The sequence below is a fragment of the Capricornis sumatraensis genome, chromosome 3 (assembly GCF_032405125.1).
Source record: "Capricornis sumatraensis isolate serow.1 chromosome 3, serow.2, whole genome shotgun sequence".
Lineage (NCBI taxonomy): Eukaryota > Metazoa > Chordata > Mammalia > Artiodactyla > Bovidae > Capricornis > Capricornis sumatraensis.
The window spans coordinates 142860603-142878031 of record NC_091071.1 but is presented as its reverse complement, the minus strand read 5'-3'; the positions used below and the strand labels follow the sequence as shown (position 1 = coordinate 142878031).

Genomic DNA, 17429 nt, shown 5'->3' with positions numbered 1-17429 from the left:
AGAATCTGCAGACCCATGGTCAATCGTTCTGGTCTTACCCGGTAGCCTTTGAGGCCAGGGCAGAGCTTCGGGACAATCTGGCATTCACTTCAATGATGCAGTATTCCATGGAGGTAGGATGAAGGGCAAATTGAATGTTGCATTCACCCACGATGCCCAAGTGGCGAACGACATTGATTGAAACACGTCTCAACAACTGAAACTCCGCGTTGGAGAGTGTCTGGGCAGGGGCCACAACAACTGAATCACCTGTACATCCAAGAAACACTTGTTATTTAGAAGCATATCTAAACCAACTTAGTGACTTAACAATCCATTTGCGTGACCCAAGACACAGAATAGGCTAAAGGTTTGCTGGGAATAGAATTATCTTAAGGAAATACATACAAGGCACGTTCCCTCTGATTGTTTCACCTATATTACTCGGACAATAGACTACACAGTCCATGGAATTCTCCAGGTCAGAATACTGGAGTGAGTAGCCTTTCTCTTCTCCAGGAGATCTTCCCAACCCAGGGATAGAACCCAGGTCTCCCACCTTGTGGGCAGATTCTTTACCAGCTGAGCCACAGGGGAAGCCCAAGAATACTGGAGTGGGTAGCCTATCCCTTCTCCAGCGGACCTTCCCAACCCAGGGATTGAACCAGGGTCTCCTGCATTGCAGGTGGGTTCTTCACCAACTGAGCTATCAGGGAAGCCATGATAGCTCAGACATGTTTACAGAAATCACTCTAAGCTTTCCCAAACGCATCCAGCAATCAAGGCTTAGTCATCTACTTACTCGACTGACATTAACTTCTTCAGTTTCTGTTCTCTGTATCATATATCATCTCTCAAGTTCTTCCTTCCATAAAATATCAACTCCTCTTCACCTATCCTGGCTCATCCATCAGTTTTCTGTATCACATCCCTTCCCATTTTCTCACTTCTCTCCCATCACAGTCCCCTGTAACTTCAATACGTTGTTCCTTAGTCACCATCCTTTCCGCCTACAAACAAGCTCTAATCACTATAGCTCAAAAAGCCCCTTTCCCAACTGCCAGATGGTTACAAGAAACATCTCTCTCATTCCTTAATGACTAAACCTCTTGAAAGTTTACCAGTTCTACTCATCACTCGTAACCATATAATTCCTTTCCACATGGCTCACATAACCGACCTTGCATTCAAACTGTTCTCTTAAATATCCAAAAGCAACATTAAATCCTCATTTTTTACCTTTCATAGTATTTGCCACAGTCAAAATCAAAGCTCTTTTATAAAATTTGTGCCTACATTGGTTTACTTGGTAACTATCACTCCCTTCTTTTTCTTCGACACCAATCCTTTCTTTCTTTTTCTTCTGCCCTGTAAATCTCTTTCCCAGGGTTTGATCATTGACTCTAGCTTTCTTTCTACACCTACGGTCTTGAATACTGTCGATGCTTCCAGTTTCCACTATTTCCTTTATACCAAGACTTCCAATAACCTTGCATTAACTTCTTTACTTTTATCCTTTTTCTTGAATTACAACTCTATATTCTCAAACCTCTTTTAGGGATTTACACCCACCCTTCAAATTTAGCATTTCTAAATCCTAAGTCATCCTCTTTTCCCTCTTGTCTAACTAGCTTCACTTCCTGAGAAACTTATTTATTTCATCTATTTCTATTTACTGTGGCTATTTTCTTATTCACTTGGTGACTAAAACTCAGTCTGCTTTAAGGCTTCTTAATCTCACACCCTATTTCTCAACATCAAGTCTTACATATTTTACCTTCACTATATTGCTTATATTTGACCCCTTCCTCAAGTGAAATCAAGATAATAATACATCCCCTACTTCAGAGAGTTCTTATGAAGATGAAATTAAATATGGGAGTATTTTCAATCCTGTGAAATAGGTATGTGTAAAATTTTATCACTATTGTGCCTGCTAAGAATAGTAATTTAAAGAAAGGAACTTAATAACAAGTGCTTTGAGCCATCAGAGACATGAGTTGAAGGCATTACCATAATGCTTGAAGATTCTTTGCCTACCTGTGTGAACACCCATGGCATCAACATTTTCCATGTTACAGACAGTGACACAGTTGTCATTAGCATCTCGGACCACTTCATATTCTATTTCTTTCCAACCTGTCACTGACTTCTCCACCAGAATCTGGTTGGTCATAGCAAAAGCCTGGAAATTGGTGAAAAAAGAAATCAAAGAATAAGAAAGGAACTAGGTTTAATGTATTTGGCAAAGTGCCGCAGCCTAAACCCTGGTCCCACTGAAGTCTCAAGCCTAGTCTCCATCCTTTTCTATGCTCCAGAAGGCACCATGTGTCAGAAAATCAGTGAGGTACTAGGAATAGCATCCTGCAGTGAATATGCTTGATTTATATTATTGAGGCTTGCCATTCAAAGTGCTGATATGACATTAAATCAAACTAATTTAGGCAAAAGAGAAAATAATTGAGCAATCAGGCAAAGGAAAATGAAATTATTTCAGTAACTAGGCTTCTGTGAAACCCGAAAATGTGATAAGTGCAAATAAATATGGAAAAATAAGTCTAAAGACTCTGTCTTTCTCTAAAATAGCTGAGGATGCTTTGTAAAGAACATACACAATAAAAGTCACTTGATGTTGATGAGGAGAAGAAAGGAGATGATGATGGTTGTAAACAGTTAGCCAAGATGGCATATGAAACTTGGGAATTAGAAGAATCATATGCAGCTATTATTATGGGTAATCACTGCCTAAGTGCTTAAATATTGAGTCATATATCATGCATGCCTGATTAAACAGATATGAATTAGTATAATTATCATTCCTTATTTACTCTGTACCCATTGGTAAGTAGAATGCTGAACCCAAAATCTGAAAGAGGCGGTCTCTAACCTTAGGACATTTAGTTGCTGAAAAATCCAAGGAAGAAATGTCCCTTTGTCTCATAATAGATTTGATTTGTGAAGGCAATAAAAGCAACTGGACAAAGTAGTCTGAAATTTTTCAAATTATTAGCAGCTACCATAATGAAATAATAACTCAATGTAAGTTATTCTGTGATGTGCCTCAACACTATTTTTTTTAACCTCAGTAAACACTACAGGCTCCAGCATGTGCACTTGAAAATGTAACACTTTTGGCCTCACCGCTACCCATGATGAGGTTTTCAAAGTGGTTAAGAAACTCTGTAGCCAGTGTGAACAACTTAATAATGATTAATTTATCATTTGGATTACCTGCTAATAGAAGAAATCTCAGAAACAAAGGAGATGAATAGGGGGAAGCCTTTTGCATTCTAATGGAATAGACTGGACACAAGGACAATTAAGATCAGCTTCCACTGTTGCCTCAGCTTCTTTTTCTTTCAAGTCTCAGATTTTATACAAAGATTAATTTAGGGACCTACATCAGGTTAATGCAGTTTCTAATGATGCTGAATATAATCTCAAGAGAGTCAGGGGTAGCTTGAAAGTGAAAGTGTTAGTCACTCAATTGTTTCCCACTCTTTGTGAACCCATGGACTATAGCCTACCAGGCTTCTCTGTCCATGGGATCTCCAGGCAAGAATATAGGGGTGGGTTGCCATTCCCTTCTCCAGGAGATTTTCCCAATTCAGGGACTGAGCCCAGATCTCCTACACTGCAGGCAGATTATTTTGCTTAGACTATAACAATACACATCATTTTTCTCACGGGAAAAGCTAGCTGTACAAATAATTTTAAAGTATCCCATTCCAAAGTTAATCTTCACTGTAAATATTTTGGATGACTGAATATTCAGAGTGCTTTTATACTGTAAAAAAAAAATTTAATTGACAATAAATATGCCTTGTCATGATTGACAGTAATAATGAGGTTATTAATATTAAAAACATTAGGAACATCTAATGTGCTAGAGGAAAAAAAAATGTATACCTCCATAAGCATCTTTTCTTTAAATACATGATTCAAAAGTCCAGAATGGAAACAAGAAACATTCATATTAGATATGTTTCCCTTTGTAGGGGATTGTTTTGGCAACTTTAGAAAAACTCAGTCCCAGTTTTGGACATGTAAATTTGCCATTGCAGTTATTTTGTTGTTGTTTAGTTACTAAGTCCAAATCCAACTGTTTTGCAACCCCATGGACTGTAGCCTGCCAGGGTCCTCTGTCCATAGCATTTCCCAGGTAAGAATACTAGAATGGGTTTCCATTTCCTTCTCCAGAGGATCTTCCTAACCCAAAGACCAAACCCATGCCTCCTGTTTGGCAGGTGGATTCTTTATCACTGAACCACCAAGGAAGCCCTGCAGTTATTTAAGCACATTTAAGTTTATTTATCTATTCTCAAAATCTTACAATTCAAGGACCTCATTTTTTGTTCTTTCACTCCAAAAAGTAATGATAAAGGTATAAACTCTGCTTGATAGTTACTCAACACCCCCCAAAATAGCCATCACAATAATTCTGTCAGCTTTGTATCCATAACTGCCCCATGGAAAGTTATATGAGCCTCTTGGGCACAAACACATTCATTAACTGTGAACAAAAGTCACTGCTTTCATGGGGCATGGTTTCTTTGTTAATATCTATTTTTTGGAGCATATCTGAATTTTCTCAAGATTTTCCCTTTAATACTTAAGAAAAGAAGTGTTCAGAAATACGTTAGAGTGATTTTGCTGAAAAGTAAATTGTAAGCACTCAAATCTCACTTTTGCTTATATGTGTGTGTGGCAGTTGGCAGAGAAACCACTCATTCATGACACTATGAGGTTTATACTGTATTTATTTTAGACACCTAAATTTGAAGTAAAACTAAGCTGCTCAGTATGTTACATTTCCCTTACTGGACACCATCCATGTCAAATTGTTTCAAAACATAACAGCAAAATGGAATATTATATTCTGGGTGTTTTTTTAAGCCACTAAAATAAGCTTAACATCATATGTGTTTTGGAGCAGATTTTGAAGCAGAGGGAGATGGAATTGGATTGGCTACCCCACAATGAAATCAGTAGACAGTACAGTGGAGATGGACCTTGGGTTTAGGCTGCTGCTACTGCTAAGTCACTTCAGTCGTGTCCGACTCTGTGCGACCCCCTAGATGGCAGCCCACCAGGCTCCTGTCCCTGGGATTGGGTTAAGGCTGTGTCCAGTGTAAATAACTGCACTGTACCTCCATTTCAAAAGAGTCATCTCTTGGACAACAATTTAGAGATGTGGCAGTGATTTATAAACAGAAAAAAAGGTCATCTTTTCCATCTACGTAACTTTCTTTAATTGAAAGAGTATATCAGGGAATTTTCTTGGTTGGTAAGAATTTGGTCTGCAAAAACACATACCTTTGTGCTGAGGTCCATTAAGGTCTCCCTATTGGGACAGAGGCCTGAGCCTAACCCGCCCAGGGCGTAAGCAGAACGGATCATCACCGGGTAGCCAATGGCGTCTGCTGCCTTCAGTGCGTCCTCAATCTGTCAACAAGAACATGGACTCAAAGCTGTAAATGCTGACCACACTAGCAGAGAAGACCAACCAAGAGAGTCTGGTGATTCAAGTGTGTCAGTTTATTCGGGGGAAAAGACCATGTTCGATTATTCCCTCATTGCCTTCTGAGAAACAAGTAGTATTTTAAGGATTTTAAGTTAAATTTTAGGATTTTTTAATGTACAGTGAAGGCTCTTTTCTAATCCTTTTGGGGTAAATTTTATTAAAATTTAATAAAAATATTAAAACAATGATAAATTGTTAAAAAATAAAAATAATGACCAAAGGCAAAATAATTGTCATTAATTTGAGAATGAGGGCCATATTGAAATTTTAAATTCAGTGTAAAAGTCTTCATCCCTTAACAAAAAAAGGCTTTCTACTACAGAGTCTAACTGGAACGCTACATAGAACAAGAGTTTTCATTTTTCAAGTTCAGTCAGAGAGTAGTCCCAGAAGCTTGGATTTTTTTTTTTTTTTTAACTTACAGAATACAACATATGGTGGCTATATTTTTCTGTCATGGAATATTATTACACTACCAATGGGAGTGTAATCACACCTTTCCCATATGCCTGTTTCTCATCCTAAGGAAGCAAGGACATGATTAAATCGGGCAATGAAAGAATAAATGCATAGCAGGAGCTTTCCAAATGTTCAGCAGAGCTATCCTGGGACTGTTCCTGATTGACAGCCTTGCAACATACTATGTACTTGATAACGCTCTTTTCTGAAAACACACATAGCCCATTTTTAGTTGTCCCGGCAGTATCTGCCGTATCCCAGAAGATCTGCCTGTTTCTACAATGGGGAAGTTGCAGCAGAAACTGCTTCCACTACCCCCATTTCACTGACCGTATGCCTGAAATCAGGAATAAAGTCACAGACAAAAACAGATATACAGAAAGTCCGACTTTTTCCTGGCATCCGGTAAAAGCCTATCAATAGGTACAGGACACTATGGAACATGATTAAGAGAAATGCAAAACAAACTTTCCTCTTTAAACAACTAAGCCACAGGTTTCTCAATTATAAATATTACTGATTAGATCCAATGGCCTTTTTTGTAGATGATTTTATTGTAAAATGTTTATTACATTCTAACAAAAAATTTAAAATCAATCATTTCCTGTTTGTAGGACATTCTCACAAAATGTGTGACTAATCCCAGGAAGAAGATAAAAATTACTTTGGCATTGCAAGTTGATATGCTTCTTTGTTTTGATTCAGGAGATCTGATACTCAGGGCACTTCAGCCATTGATAAACCATATCACCTGTGGGTTTATGCTTCCCTTTTCATAAAATAAAATATTAATATGTATCCTTAATGTTTCAGTTGAATGTTGCAATTAATACACAGTGTCTCTGAAGTACTAACACATTTCTGGAAAAAATATATGTAAATAAAACACTATTATTTTTCAGCATGATAAATCATTCTCTCTAAATGCAAGACAGATAATGGCCCTGCTTCTCTAGAACAATGATTTCTTACCGATTCCACTGCAAAGCTTGGAGCAATCTTTTCATTAATTTCGTTTAGTTTGTCTGAGAACAGCTGTCTATCTTCTGTGGCCATAATGGATTCAACTGAAGTTCCCAGGACTTTCACACCATATTCCTTGAGCACACCTCTCTTGAATAATTCCACTCCTACAGAACAACAAAATAAATAAATAAATACATAACAAAAATAAATAAGCAAAATAAATCTGTTTTTAAAATATTTTATGTTTTCTGTCACAGATATCTGAATGCAACTTTTTTAAAAAATAAATCTTAACTACAAAAAACCCCCATTGGCCACAAAAGAATTATACTTAGGGTAAATAAAAGTTTTGAAAGAAAAATTCTGAAGACATTTTAGCAATGTATTTTGTTGGTGCTAAAATATCTTCAGAATTTATTTTTCCAAAAATTTTTTGCTGGTACTGGGCTTTTCAGGTTGGCACTAGTGGTAAAGCACCTACCTGCCAATGCAGGAGGTTTAAGAGATGTGGGTTCGATCCCTGGCTTGGGAAAATCCCTTTGAGGAGGGTTTGGCAACCCACCCTAGTATTCTTGCCCGCAGAATCCCATGGACAGAGGAGCCTGGAGGGCTACAGTCCATAGGGTCGCAAAGAGTCAGACATGGCCGAAGCTACTTAGCACACACATGCACTTTGTTCTTGTTACTATTACATGTATGTTCACTTTTATTCTCAGAATAGAATTCATTATTCTAATTAATAAAAATCATAGGATTACTGTAAGGCTTAAGATTTTAGTATATTTCCTTTCCTTCTAAGGAAAGTCTATTTCTATAATGAACTTCTCTTATTTAAATAATCCCACTGATGTGGGTTTCTATCTGGGCTAAAAATTATCAAAATTGTTTGTGTTCCCACTAATTTGACATCAATTTTGACTGCTTTTTACAGTTGATATACACATTACATCATCAACTGCTTCCTGGAACTAGCAATGGGATTCTCAATAATGATCTATTTCTAAAGGTTTAAAACATTTTAAATAGAACAGAGCTTAGACTCAGCAGTTGTGTGAAGGGATGATAGAGAGACTCATCTATGTGACCACGAAAATATATGTGACACATAAGAGCACAGAGCACTTAATCAATGTTAATTTTCATTTTACATTCATAGTAGTTCTCAGAGTTTCACTGGAAGCAGAGAAAAGCAGTATCATGGGACAGAGGAGGGGATTCAAAAAAACCTACTTAACTACCACAAAGCATTAAAGGAAAAGGTTTCCCTTTTGTCCCCCAGCTGTTCTGGGAAATAAACTGGTAATATTCATCATGTGACATTATCATGTGGCTGTCTGCTAAGCTTCCTCACACAGAGGAAAGCTTTTATGAACACATAGAGCTCAACTGTTAAATAAATGAAAACAAATTGCTATATATAAGTACATAAACCAGAACTCTGCAAATAAAAGAACTCACCGCAATTCAGAGCTGTCTGGCCACCCATGCCTAGAATTAACCCATCTGGCCGTTCCGCTTTGATGACCTCTGTGACAAACTGAGGGGTGATGGGAAGAAAGTAGACAGTATCTGCTTGCTTTAAGCCCACTTCATTGGTTTGCACCGATGCAATATTTGGGTTCATCAGGACAGTTTTGACATTTTCTTCCTGAAAGAAACAAAAGGATCTAGAATCTTAACACATGATCTAAAGAGAATAGTCATAATTCAAATGAAGAGGATTATTGGGTAACAAAATTTTAGGTTATTCCATGGGCTGCAGAGATCAGTAACAGGACCATTGTGAATGGAAGTTAAAAGATGGCAATCATTTGGTGAGAGGAAGAAAGAAAATTGCTTGAAAATAAAACTATCCTAAAAGAGCTGCTGCTGCTGCTGCTGCTAAGTCACTTCAGTCGTGTCCGACTCTGTGCGACCCCATAGACAGAAGCCCACCAGGCTCCTCCGTCTCTGGGATTCTCCAAGCAAGAACACTGGAGTGGGGTGCCATTGCCTTCTCCAATCCATGAAAGTGAAAAGTGAAAGCGAAGTCGCTCAGTCGTGCCAACTCTTAGCTACCTCATGACAATCATTCTAAATTCCTTGTCGCTACACGTATCAAGCAAAGCTGGAGATGTTTTCTATAGAATTTGACCAGAGGTCTGCAAATACTACACAACTTTACAGCTCAATTGACCTTAAAAAAATAAAATATTCTGATTTTTTCTAAATGAGTAAAATATAAAATGGAAAAAAGACAACATCAAAACTGCTTCCTTTTCTAATGTTTCTTGAAAAATAACATTGAGCATGTGCTTTAAATGCAAGATAATGTATTTCCATCTAGCTGGAAGCACTGAGAGCCTTCTGCTGGTTTCCATTTTCCTTAGATTTTCATGCCTGCTGTAGTGCTCTGACAAAGAGCATTATACAACTGTTTATACATATAATATAAAAAGAAAATGACCATATGGCAAAGAAAAAGAAAAAAGAAAAATTTGTGTGTATATGTGTATGTGACAATATTCATAGCCCTATCTCATTCCTGGCATCTGGCTGCTGCTGCTGCTGCTGCTGCTAAGTCGCTTCAGTCGTGTCCAACTCTGTGCGACCCCATAGACGGCAGCCTACCAGGCTCCCCCATCCCTGGGATTCTCCAGGCAAGAATACTGGAGTGGGTTGCCATTTCCTTCTCCAGTGCATGAAAGTGAGAAGTGAAAGTCAAGTCGCTCAGTCGTGTCCGACTCTTAGCGACCCCATAGACTGCAGCCCACCAGGCTCCTCTGTCCATGGGATTTTCCAGGCAAGAGTACTGGGGTGGGGTGCCACTGTCTTCCCCACCTAACATCTGGAGAGACCCCTAAAATAATTCTTCATGTAGGGTACTAAGGATAATAACTATATAAACCAGGATAATGGTGACAGTTAGTAAAATAATTATTATGAAATATGGCCTGATGGTTCTTTTTTGTTTACCCATCAACATGTCAATTTTGAACTCTTCTAAAAAGTCAACAAAATATTCAAATGAAAGTATAGAAATCATCCTTGAAAGCCCTACATATCCTTAGGGGAAGGGTCTGGATGAAAAATGAGATATATTTCATGCTACCTTAAATTCAAATAGTGCCTTAAAACTTGTGATGTTATTTTTACTTGATTTACATTATTTTTATAGCAAAACTGTGAAAGAAATTTTCACCTTACAGATGAAGAAATTGAGATTTAACAAGATTAAGTGACTTGCCAAAGATCACACAGGTGATAAAAAACAAAATTAGGACTGTAATCCAAGTCTTAGGGTTCAAGTCCTATGTCCTTTCCTCTCTAAAACTGTAAGGAATTGTTTTTCAAAAAGAGTATTATTAACAAAATATTGAATGGATACAGATAGATAAGCAGATGCATTTAAAATATAAGTTAGAATTTAAATAATTGAGTCCAAATGAAGAACACATCATTAACAGAAGTTATAGAAGGTCTCACTGCTCTAGAAAAGTAACAACAGAAAAGTATATTTGTTAAGTATTTTCTTGAATGTGCTATACAATGAATATAACTTTTTATAAATCAAATTATATAGGAAAAGTTCCCATAAATGCATGTAATGAGCTTCTATTCATTTTAAAACTTAGAAATAATTTCAAACCTTTTTAATAAATGTTACATCATTTTTTCTAATATATTTCCAGCTATACTGTATGCATGTTTTTAAATATTTAGTTCATAAATTCATATCTATTAACCTCTTAATTAATTATAGTACTATATCTAATAATTCCTATTCATCTAAAATGTATAACTTCACCTTTTGGATACAATGCATATAAAATATTAATACAAGCTATGAAAATATTAGTTCTTAATAAAACTACCAAATAGGATAAAAAAAACTGCAGGCTAGTTTAATGTGTTCTAAACTCCATACACATTTAAATTGTGTTCTAACCGATCTTAACCATTGGACACCCACTAATTATCTATCTAAAGATAAGTTTAACCTCAATACAGTGAAATAGAGGATGAAATGGTTGGATAGCATTACCAACTCAATGGACATGAATTTGAGCAAACTCTGGAAGATAGTGAAGGACAGGGAAGCCTGGCATGCTGCAGTCCTTGAGGTCGCAGAGAGTGGGACACGACTGAGCAACTGAACTGAACTGAACTGTGAAATGAAGCACACTTTGAAAACGTACGTAAAAAGCCTGTGTGCACGTGGGTGAACACACTGTATGGAGAAGAGTATTAAAAACAAATGGAAAGAAGAGTAAAGTAATTGGGGCTGGGGGTTATGTCTATTTTCAACAGACATCTGTTAGGAGAAAAATCTCTGTATATAGAGTACTGAATAAAATAAAGAGAAAAAGGAAAAATTTGGCCATCTTTCATGTTGGTTGGCCTCTTGCTGCCTTCCCTATGTAACTCTCTCCTAGCCAAGTCTCTTTGTAAGAGTGGCTTGACACCACAAAGCCTGTGGCAAGGTCACAGAGAGCACACATTGCCTTTGTTTTTTTTTGTTTGTTTGTTTTTGGGTTTTTTTTTTTTTACTTTACAATATTGTATTAGTTTTGCCACACATCAACATGAATCTGCCACGGGTGTACACGTGTTCCCAATCCTGAACCCCCCTCCCACCTCCTCCCCGACATTGTCTTTGGATGGCCTGATTAACACTAAAATGTGGACTATTCTGTAAATAAGGACACCAAAGAGAAGCCAAGTTAGTTTTTCAACAGAAATAGCATACACGTACAGTGAGTTATCTACAGGTTTATTTTACTATGATAAAGATAGGGGAGATTTCCAGAGACTGAAGAAACAGGGAGGATATTCTTTGCAACTTAGTTATCAAACCCTCTATTCCACTCAAAAATCCAGTTATACTATCCTGGTAAGTCATCCAGTCCAAGTCACAGACAGTGAAATTAGGTGGCCCACAATAACTTCTAAAAATTGGACAAAAGGCATTGTTGCCTTTACTCTTCTGGTTGGATCTTCCCCATTTCAACCGAAGAGAAGCCTGAAGTATCCCTTAGAATATTCGAAGTACTTTACAGCACCAGGTATGTCCAAACTCCCTTTCACACAAAAGACAAATGTTTTAAAAGCTCACTGCCTTAACAAGTACTATCTATAGTGTAGACTTATATGTTTTTAGTTTAAATAGAGATATCTTAGATAATTTTGGAGATCAATCCAATCTTCTTAATTTGCAGGTGTGCACAGTTGAGAAAGCTAAAACTCTTGTCTGTGATCAAACTTCCTTTTATATAAGATGTGTAAGGAACAGTGAAGGAAATTAATTATAGTGACTTTGAAAAGAGGTAGTGTCATAAATCTAAATTATAAAACACTAATTAGACTCATTAAAGGGAGTATATTAATTCCAGGAAAGATCATGTTCTCTCACCTTCATCGCTTTCACAGCTTGTGATCCCGAGTAATCAAATTCACCTGCCTGGCCAATGGACAGACCTCCTGATCCTAGGATAAGGACTTTGGAAACCTGTAAGCAATAAAAAAAATGACATCACTTTTATTACTAATATGGGAAAAAAGTAATTTTTAAGTATGGTAAATATAAACTAGATTGGCTGGCTTAATGTGGGGATTTAAAGTACAATGTTTTGAAATATACATGAGTAAAAAGATCAACAATTTAAACATCTCAAAAAGCAATTTCCAAAGATCATGAAGCTTTTTTTACTTAAACAAAAAATTTTTGGAAGAAGTCTACATTTTATTTAAACATATATAAATATCTAAAAATAACTACATATATATGAAAATGTATATGTGTTTATAATAAATATAATTTATATATAATTTTTAGATAATCTCCTTAAAATTTATTTGGCTAAATGTATTATTATTCCGTGGGTTTCTACTGGACAAATAATGGGCTTAAACAGAAACAAGCCTGTGAGCCTTTCCTAACAAATGAAGAGAAAACACAGAAGGCAAGGGGAAACAGGGACACCTTTATATTTACATTTTGACTTTACTTTGTGGTTCAATCCAGAAATATTTACAGAAAATACAATAATAAAAAGATTATGTTTTAGCTACATCCTGAAATTCATACAAGTTATACATATGACTTCAAGCAAGTAATAATACTGCTTATTTTTAACCACAACTGCCAAGCCATTCCGAGGAAGATGTTCTAGGTCACTACAAGAAACAAGGACTTAGGAAACAGTTTGTATTAATGGAGTGCCTACTATGTTTAATACAATGTAGAATCCCAAGTTCCCCTTTACCTCACCATTTAAAAAAAGGAAGGCATCTGAAAAAGATGAGCTGAGAAAAACACTATATGGTGGATGGCTTCATTAGCTATGGAGAACCCACAGTTTGATTCCACATGGAGTGGCTGGATTACCTCCAACCTCTCCATCTCAGTAAAAGAGGCTGTCATAGAAATCTTTAAAACAAACTGTCTAATTCAACTTATCATTTTATGTAAGCATATAAATCAATTATTTTTGTTCATGATAAGAGAATTTTACATACATATGTGTGTATGTGTGTATATATACACACACACATATAATATACATATATATGTACATGTATGTATGTACCTATATATACACATATAATACATATATGTATGTGTACATATATATACATATATATGTTTATATATACTTAAAAATACATCTACAGCTTTCTACATTTTATGTAATAATGATGTGGGTGTGCCTTAACTTTGAAAGAAATGAGTGAAGCCTTTTCATATTAACATACATATTCAAACAAATAAGAATTCAAGTCTTAGGCTATATTAATCCTTATCTATCTGCTCTTTAGAGGTAAAATAATATTATTCCATTCATGATGTTAAATAATAGATCTTCTAGTTAAAAAAATGTGGTCATTATAACAACTGTAGTCTGAATTGTATCTCAAGTACGCATTGGGCTCTGGTTTATTGAGTAATGGACAATTCATCAAATTTGAAATTAAATTAAGTCTTAGTCCTCATTAAATTATTTTTATTAAAAATGTTCTAGAAGAGGTGAACTTTAAAAGACATGATTTTTAAATCACAACATGAAGATTCCAGTGAACATCCAACGACTCATGTAGAGCAGACCAAATAGTTAGCTGCTAAAATGATGGGTGATTGCAATATTACCAATCATCTTTCATAGCCATCAAAACAGTTTACTTCATCCACTTAATAAAGGCATCACACAACAGAGAAAATCCAAAATACATACACCAAAAAGCAGCCCACACATACTGACCTCAACTCGAGATGCTACTAGGCCTGGCTTCGGGAGTACCGATGTAATGGTGTTTCCTTTCTCCTTCTTTATCAGTGAGAAAAAGGAATCAAACAGGTACTAGAAAAAATAGAGCCAACTAGTTAGAAGTTGTAAAACTCACAAAACTGTCACTTAGAATATAGTATGTCCAGTTCAACTTGAACTTTAGATAAGCAACAAATAACTTTTTAGGATAAGTATTCCTATGCAATATTTGTTTGGGGGTGGGGGTTGCCAAAGCTAGCAAAACTAAATACTTATTACTATAAGAATTAGATCAAATAAACACTTCTAACTCCTCGTGTCAAATTCTATTAAAAGAACATTTTCAGCAGACAATGAACATTTCAGATAATGCCTTCTGAAAATGTCATTTTAGCCCCTTAATTAAGAAGAATTTTCTCCTAAATAAAACTCTAGCTATGCAAAAAAAAGAAGAAAAAAGGAAGCTATACTACTTATGCACCCTACTGTGAGAACTAACTGGATTTTTAATTGTCTCTCAGGTCTAAAAATATCTCTAAAGATTGTGTTACATATACAAATATTTCTAAGATTCATAAGCTTTACAATGAATTTATTTCCACTGTTGCACTAGACATGACAAATTTCAACAAATATATTCATTTTGCAACTATTTGGCAGAAAAAAAGAACTAAGTGAAACCAGATATCACATATTTTCATTTCAGTGTTCCTAATCTGAAGTAGGCAAATAACAGGCAAATAATCTAAATTTTAAGTTAAAAAAGTATTTAGCACACATTAGGCAATAGATGTATATGTATGCAACTAATGTTATTTTTGAGTGTAGATAATTTTGTACTGACTTTGGCTATTAAGAACCATTCTTTCCTAATAATATTAAAACAAGAACAAAATATAAATATCTGAAAAGGGCAATTCAGGGATGAGGAAGCAGAGTCTACAAAGCGAAAATTCCTATTCTCCTCTTCATTTTGCCTAGCTGTCTTTTCTGAGAGCATCTGCTGACAAGGAAGAATTGCCAGTATCACTAATGCAGGCCCTAGCAAGTACAAGAGGAAGAGTCACTTCAGACTTCCCAGACTTTTCTGAATATCTCCACAAGCCCTTTTTGGAAAAATGTTCTTGAACACTGAAGCAAAAACTCACATGAAATAGTAAAAAAATTAAATTTAAAACAAAACTCCTCTAGGCATTCCTTATGGTTCTTTGCTTAAGCCATCTGACTCATCTGTGTGTGCAAGCATACCTTCCCCACTCCCCACAACCCTGCTCTTCTTGCTCCCGCTGCTGTTTATTTTCCCTTTATGGCTACACAACCAGTTGCCATGGGGATTTTCGTGAAGTCACAGATGGGGGATTAAAATTTCATTTCAGTTATGAGAACCAGAGAGCAAGAGGGAATTCATTTGCGTAGTGCAACAATTGTAAATTTCAAAACTAAATATATTAAAATTATAATCATTTAAACAAAAATCACATTGCGTTAGTTTCTTAAGGGCTTTCCGACTTCAAATTTTTAAAAAGATTGAGGTTTCCTCCATGATATTCATGAGGAAATTTTTCAAACAACACAGGCATTATCAAAGCACTCTTTTTAAGAATGTTTTGTACCAAGACCACCTAGGTAATTATTTTGGTTTCTCAATTTTTCACATAAGTATATTTCTGATTTTAAAAAATTTTAATATGTAATAGACCTCATCTTTCTGACATACCTCAGTGTCTGTTGGCCCTGGGCCAACTTCTGGGTGGAACTGCACACCAAAGAAGGGTTTGCTCTCATGCATAATCCCCTAAAGGAATAAGAAATTGGAAGAAATTCATACAGTAACAATGAATGTCAACCAGGAATAGGTATGAATCAGTGGACAATGAAGTTCAAATTTTCAAAACTAAGTTAAAAGTTTGAGAACGTTTTAAAAATAAACAGTACTAATAAAAATAGGGCCAATAAAGACTCAACTGATGTGGTTCCCCTATTTTAAAAAAAACTAGCTTGTTCTATAACATTTCAGGCCCCTCTAGGCTCTGATCAGAATCACTGAAATCCTCTTCTTTTAACCAACTCCTAAATTACTTCTCCAAGGGTTTCTCAAAGGCTACTTCAGTGTTGAGTTGCAGAGACATGCATAGACTGGTCCCAAACAGATCTCCTTCCACCAATAACCCATTAGCAATGAATGTGTAAAACAGTCATTGATTAACCGTTCAAACTGTGGGTCTTTAATGAGTCAACTGATAAGGGAATAAGACAGAAAAAAATTACTTTTTTAAAAAGCAGAGGGCTATGCCGACTAAGGTCCGTCTAGTCAAGGCTATGGTTTTTCCTGTGGTCATGTATGGATGTGAGAGTTGGACTGTGAAGAAGGCTGAGCACCAAAGAATTGATGCTTTTGAACTGTTGTGTTGGAGAAGACTCTTGACAGTCCCTTGGACTGCAAGGAGATCCAACCAGTCCATTCTGAAGGAGATCAACCCTGGGATTTCTTTGGAAGGAATGATGCTAAAGCTGAAGCTCCAGTACTTTGGCCACCTCATGCGAAGAGCTGACTCATTGGAAAAGCCTCTGATGCTGGGAGGGATTGGGGGCAGGAGAAGAAGGGGACGGCCGAGGATGAGATGGCTGGATGGCATCATGGACTCGATGGACGTGAGTCTGAGTGAACTCCAGAAGATGGTGATGGACAGGGAGGCCTGGCATGCTGCGATTCATGGGGTCGCAAAGAGTCGGACACGCCTGAGTGACTGAACTGAACTGAACTGAACTGATGGAAAATAATCTATAACAAGAATTATTCCACATACATACCCTAGAAAAGCCCACATAATTAAGGGAAAGGTATTTGCAAAACAGAGTATTAAAACTCCTGAATTTCTCTTCACTCACTTACCTCGTTTGTTTGATCATTAACATTCACAAAAAGTGGTTTCCAGCCAGCAGGAAGGGTGCTGTCCAGGGCGTAGCCATGATTCTGAGCAGTAATGAAAGCCTGTCTGTTTGTGATATTCAAAACAGGTTGATTCTGCCCTCTGGATAGAAAAGGTGAAAAAGAATAGAAAAGAAAAAGCAAAGAAAATAATATAAATGCATTAGATGTAAAATAGAGAGTAAGAAAAGATAATTAAAATTCAAAAGTTTCAATTGCGTAGTGAAAAATTACTCCATGAGAAAAATCACAGATTCTTAATCCCAATAATTTTAGCAAAAAAAAAAATCAATTCAGGAAGCTTTGTTGTATGCTAAATATCAGGTCT

At 36.3% G+C, this 17429-nt stretch overlaps 1 protein-coding gene across 1 annotated transcript in view; it reads right to left on the bottom strand.

Moving 5' to 3' along the window:
• Nucleotides 1-17429, bottom strand: part of CPS1 (carbamoyl-phosphate synthase 1) — a 140392-nt gene that overhangs the window by 81222 nt on the left and 41741 nt on the right. The window contains exons 10-18 of the mRNA XM_068967575.1: nt 17066-17204; nt 15890-15967; nt 14167-14265; nt 12321-12416; nt 8387-8576; nt 6935-7092; nt 5296-5424; nt 2020-2164; nt 39-249 (exon numbers count right to left, since the gene is read on the bottom strand). Coding sequence (XP_068823676.1) covers nt 39-249; nt 2020-2164; nt 5296-5424; nt 6935-7092; nt 8387-8576; nt 12321-12416; nt 14167-14265; nt 15890-15967; nt 17066-17204 — 1245 coding nt within the window. The remainder of the gene's footprint in view (nt 1-38; nt 250-2019; nt 2165-5295; nt 5425-6934; nt 7093-8386; nt 8577-12320; nt 12417-14166; nt 14266-15889; nt 15968-17065; nt 17205-17429) is intronic.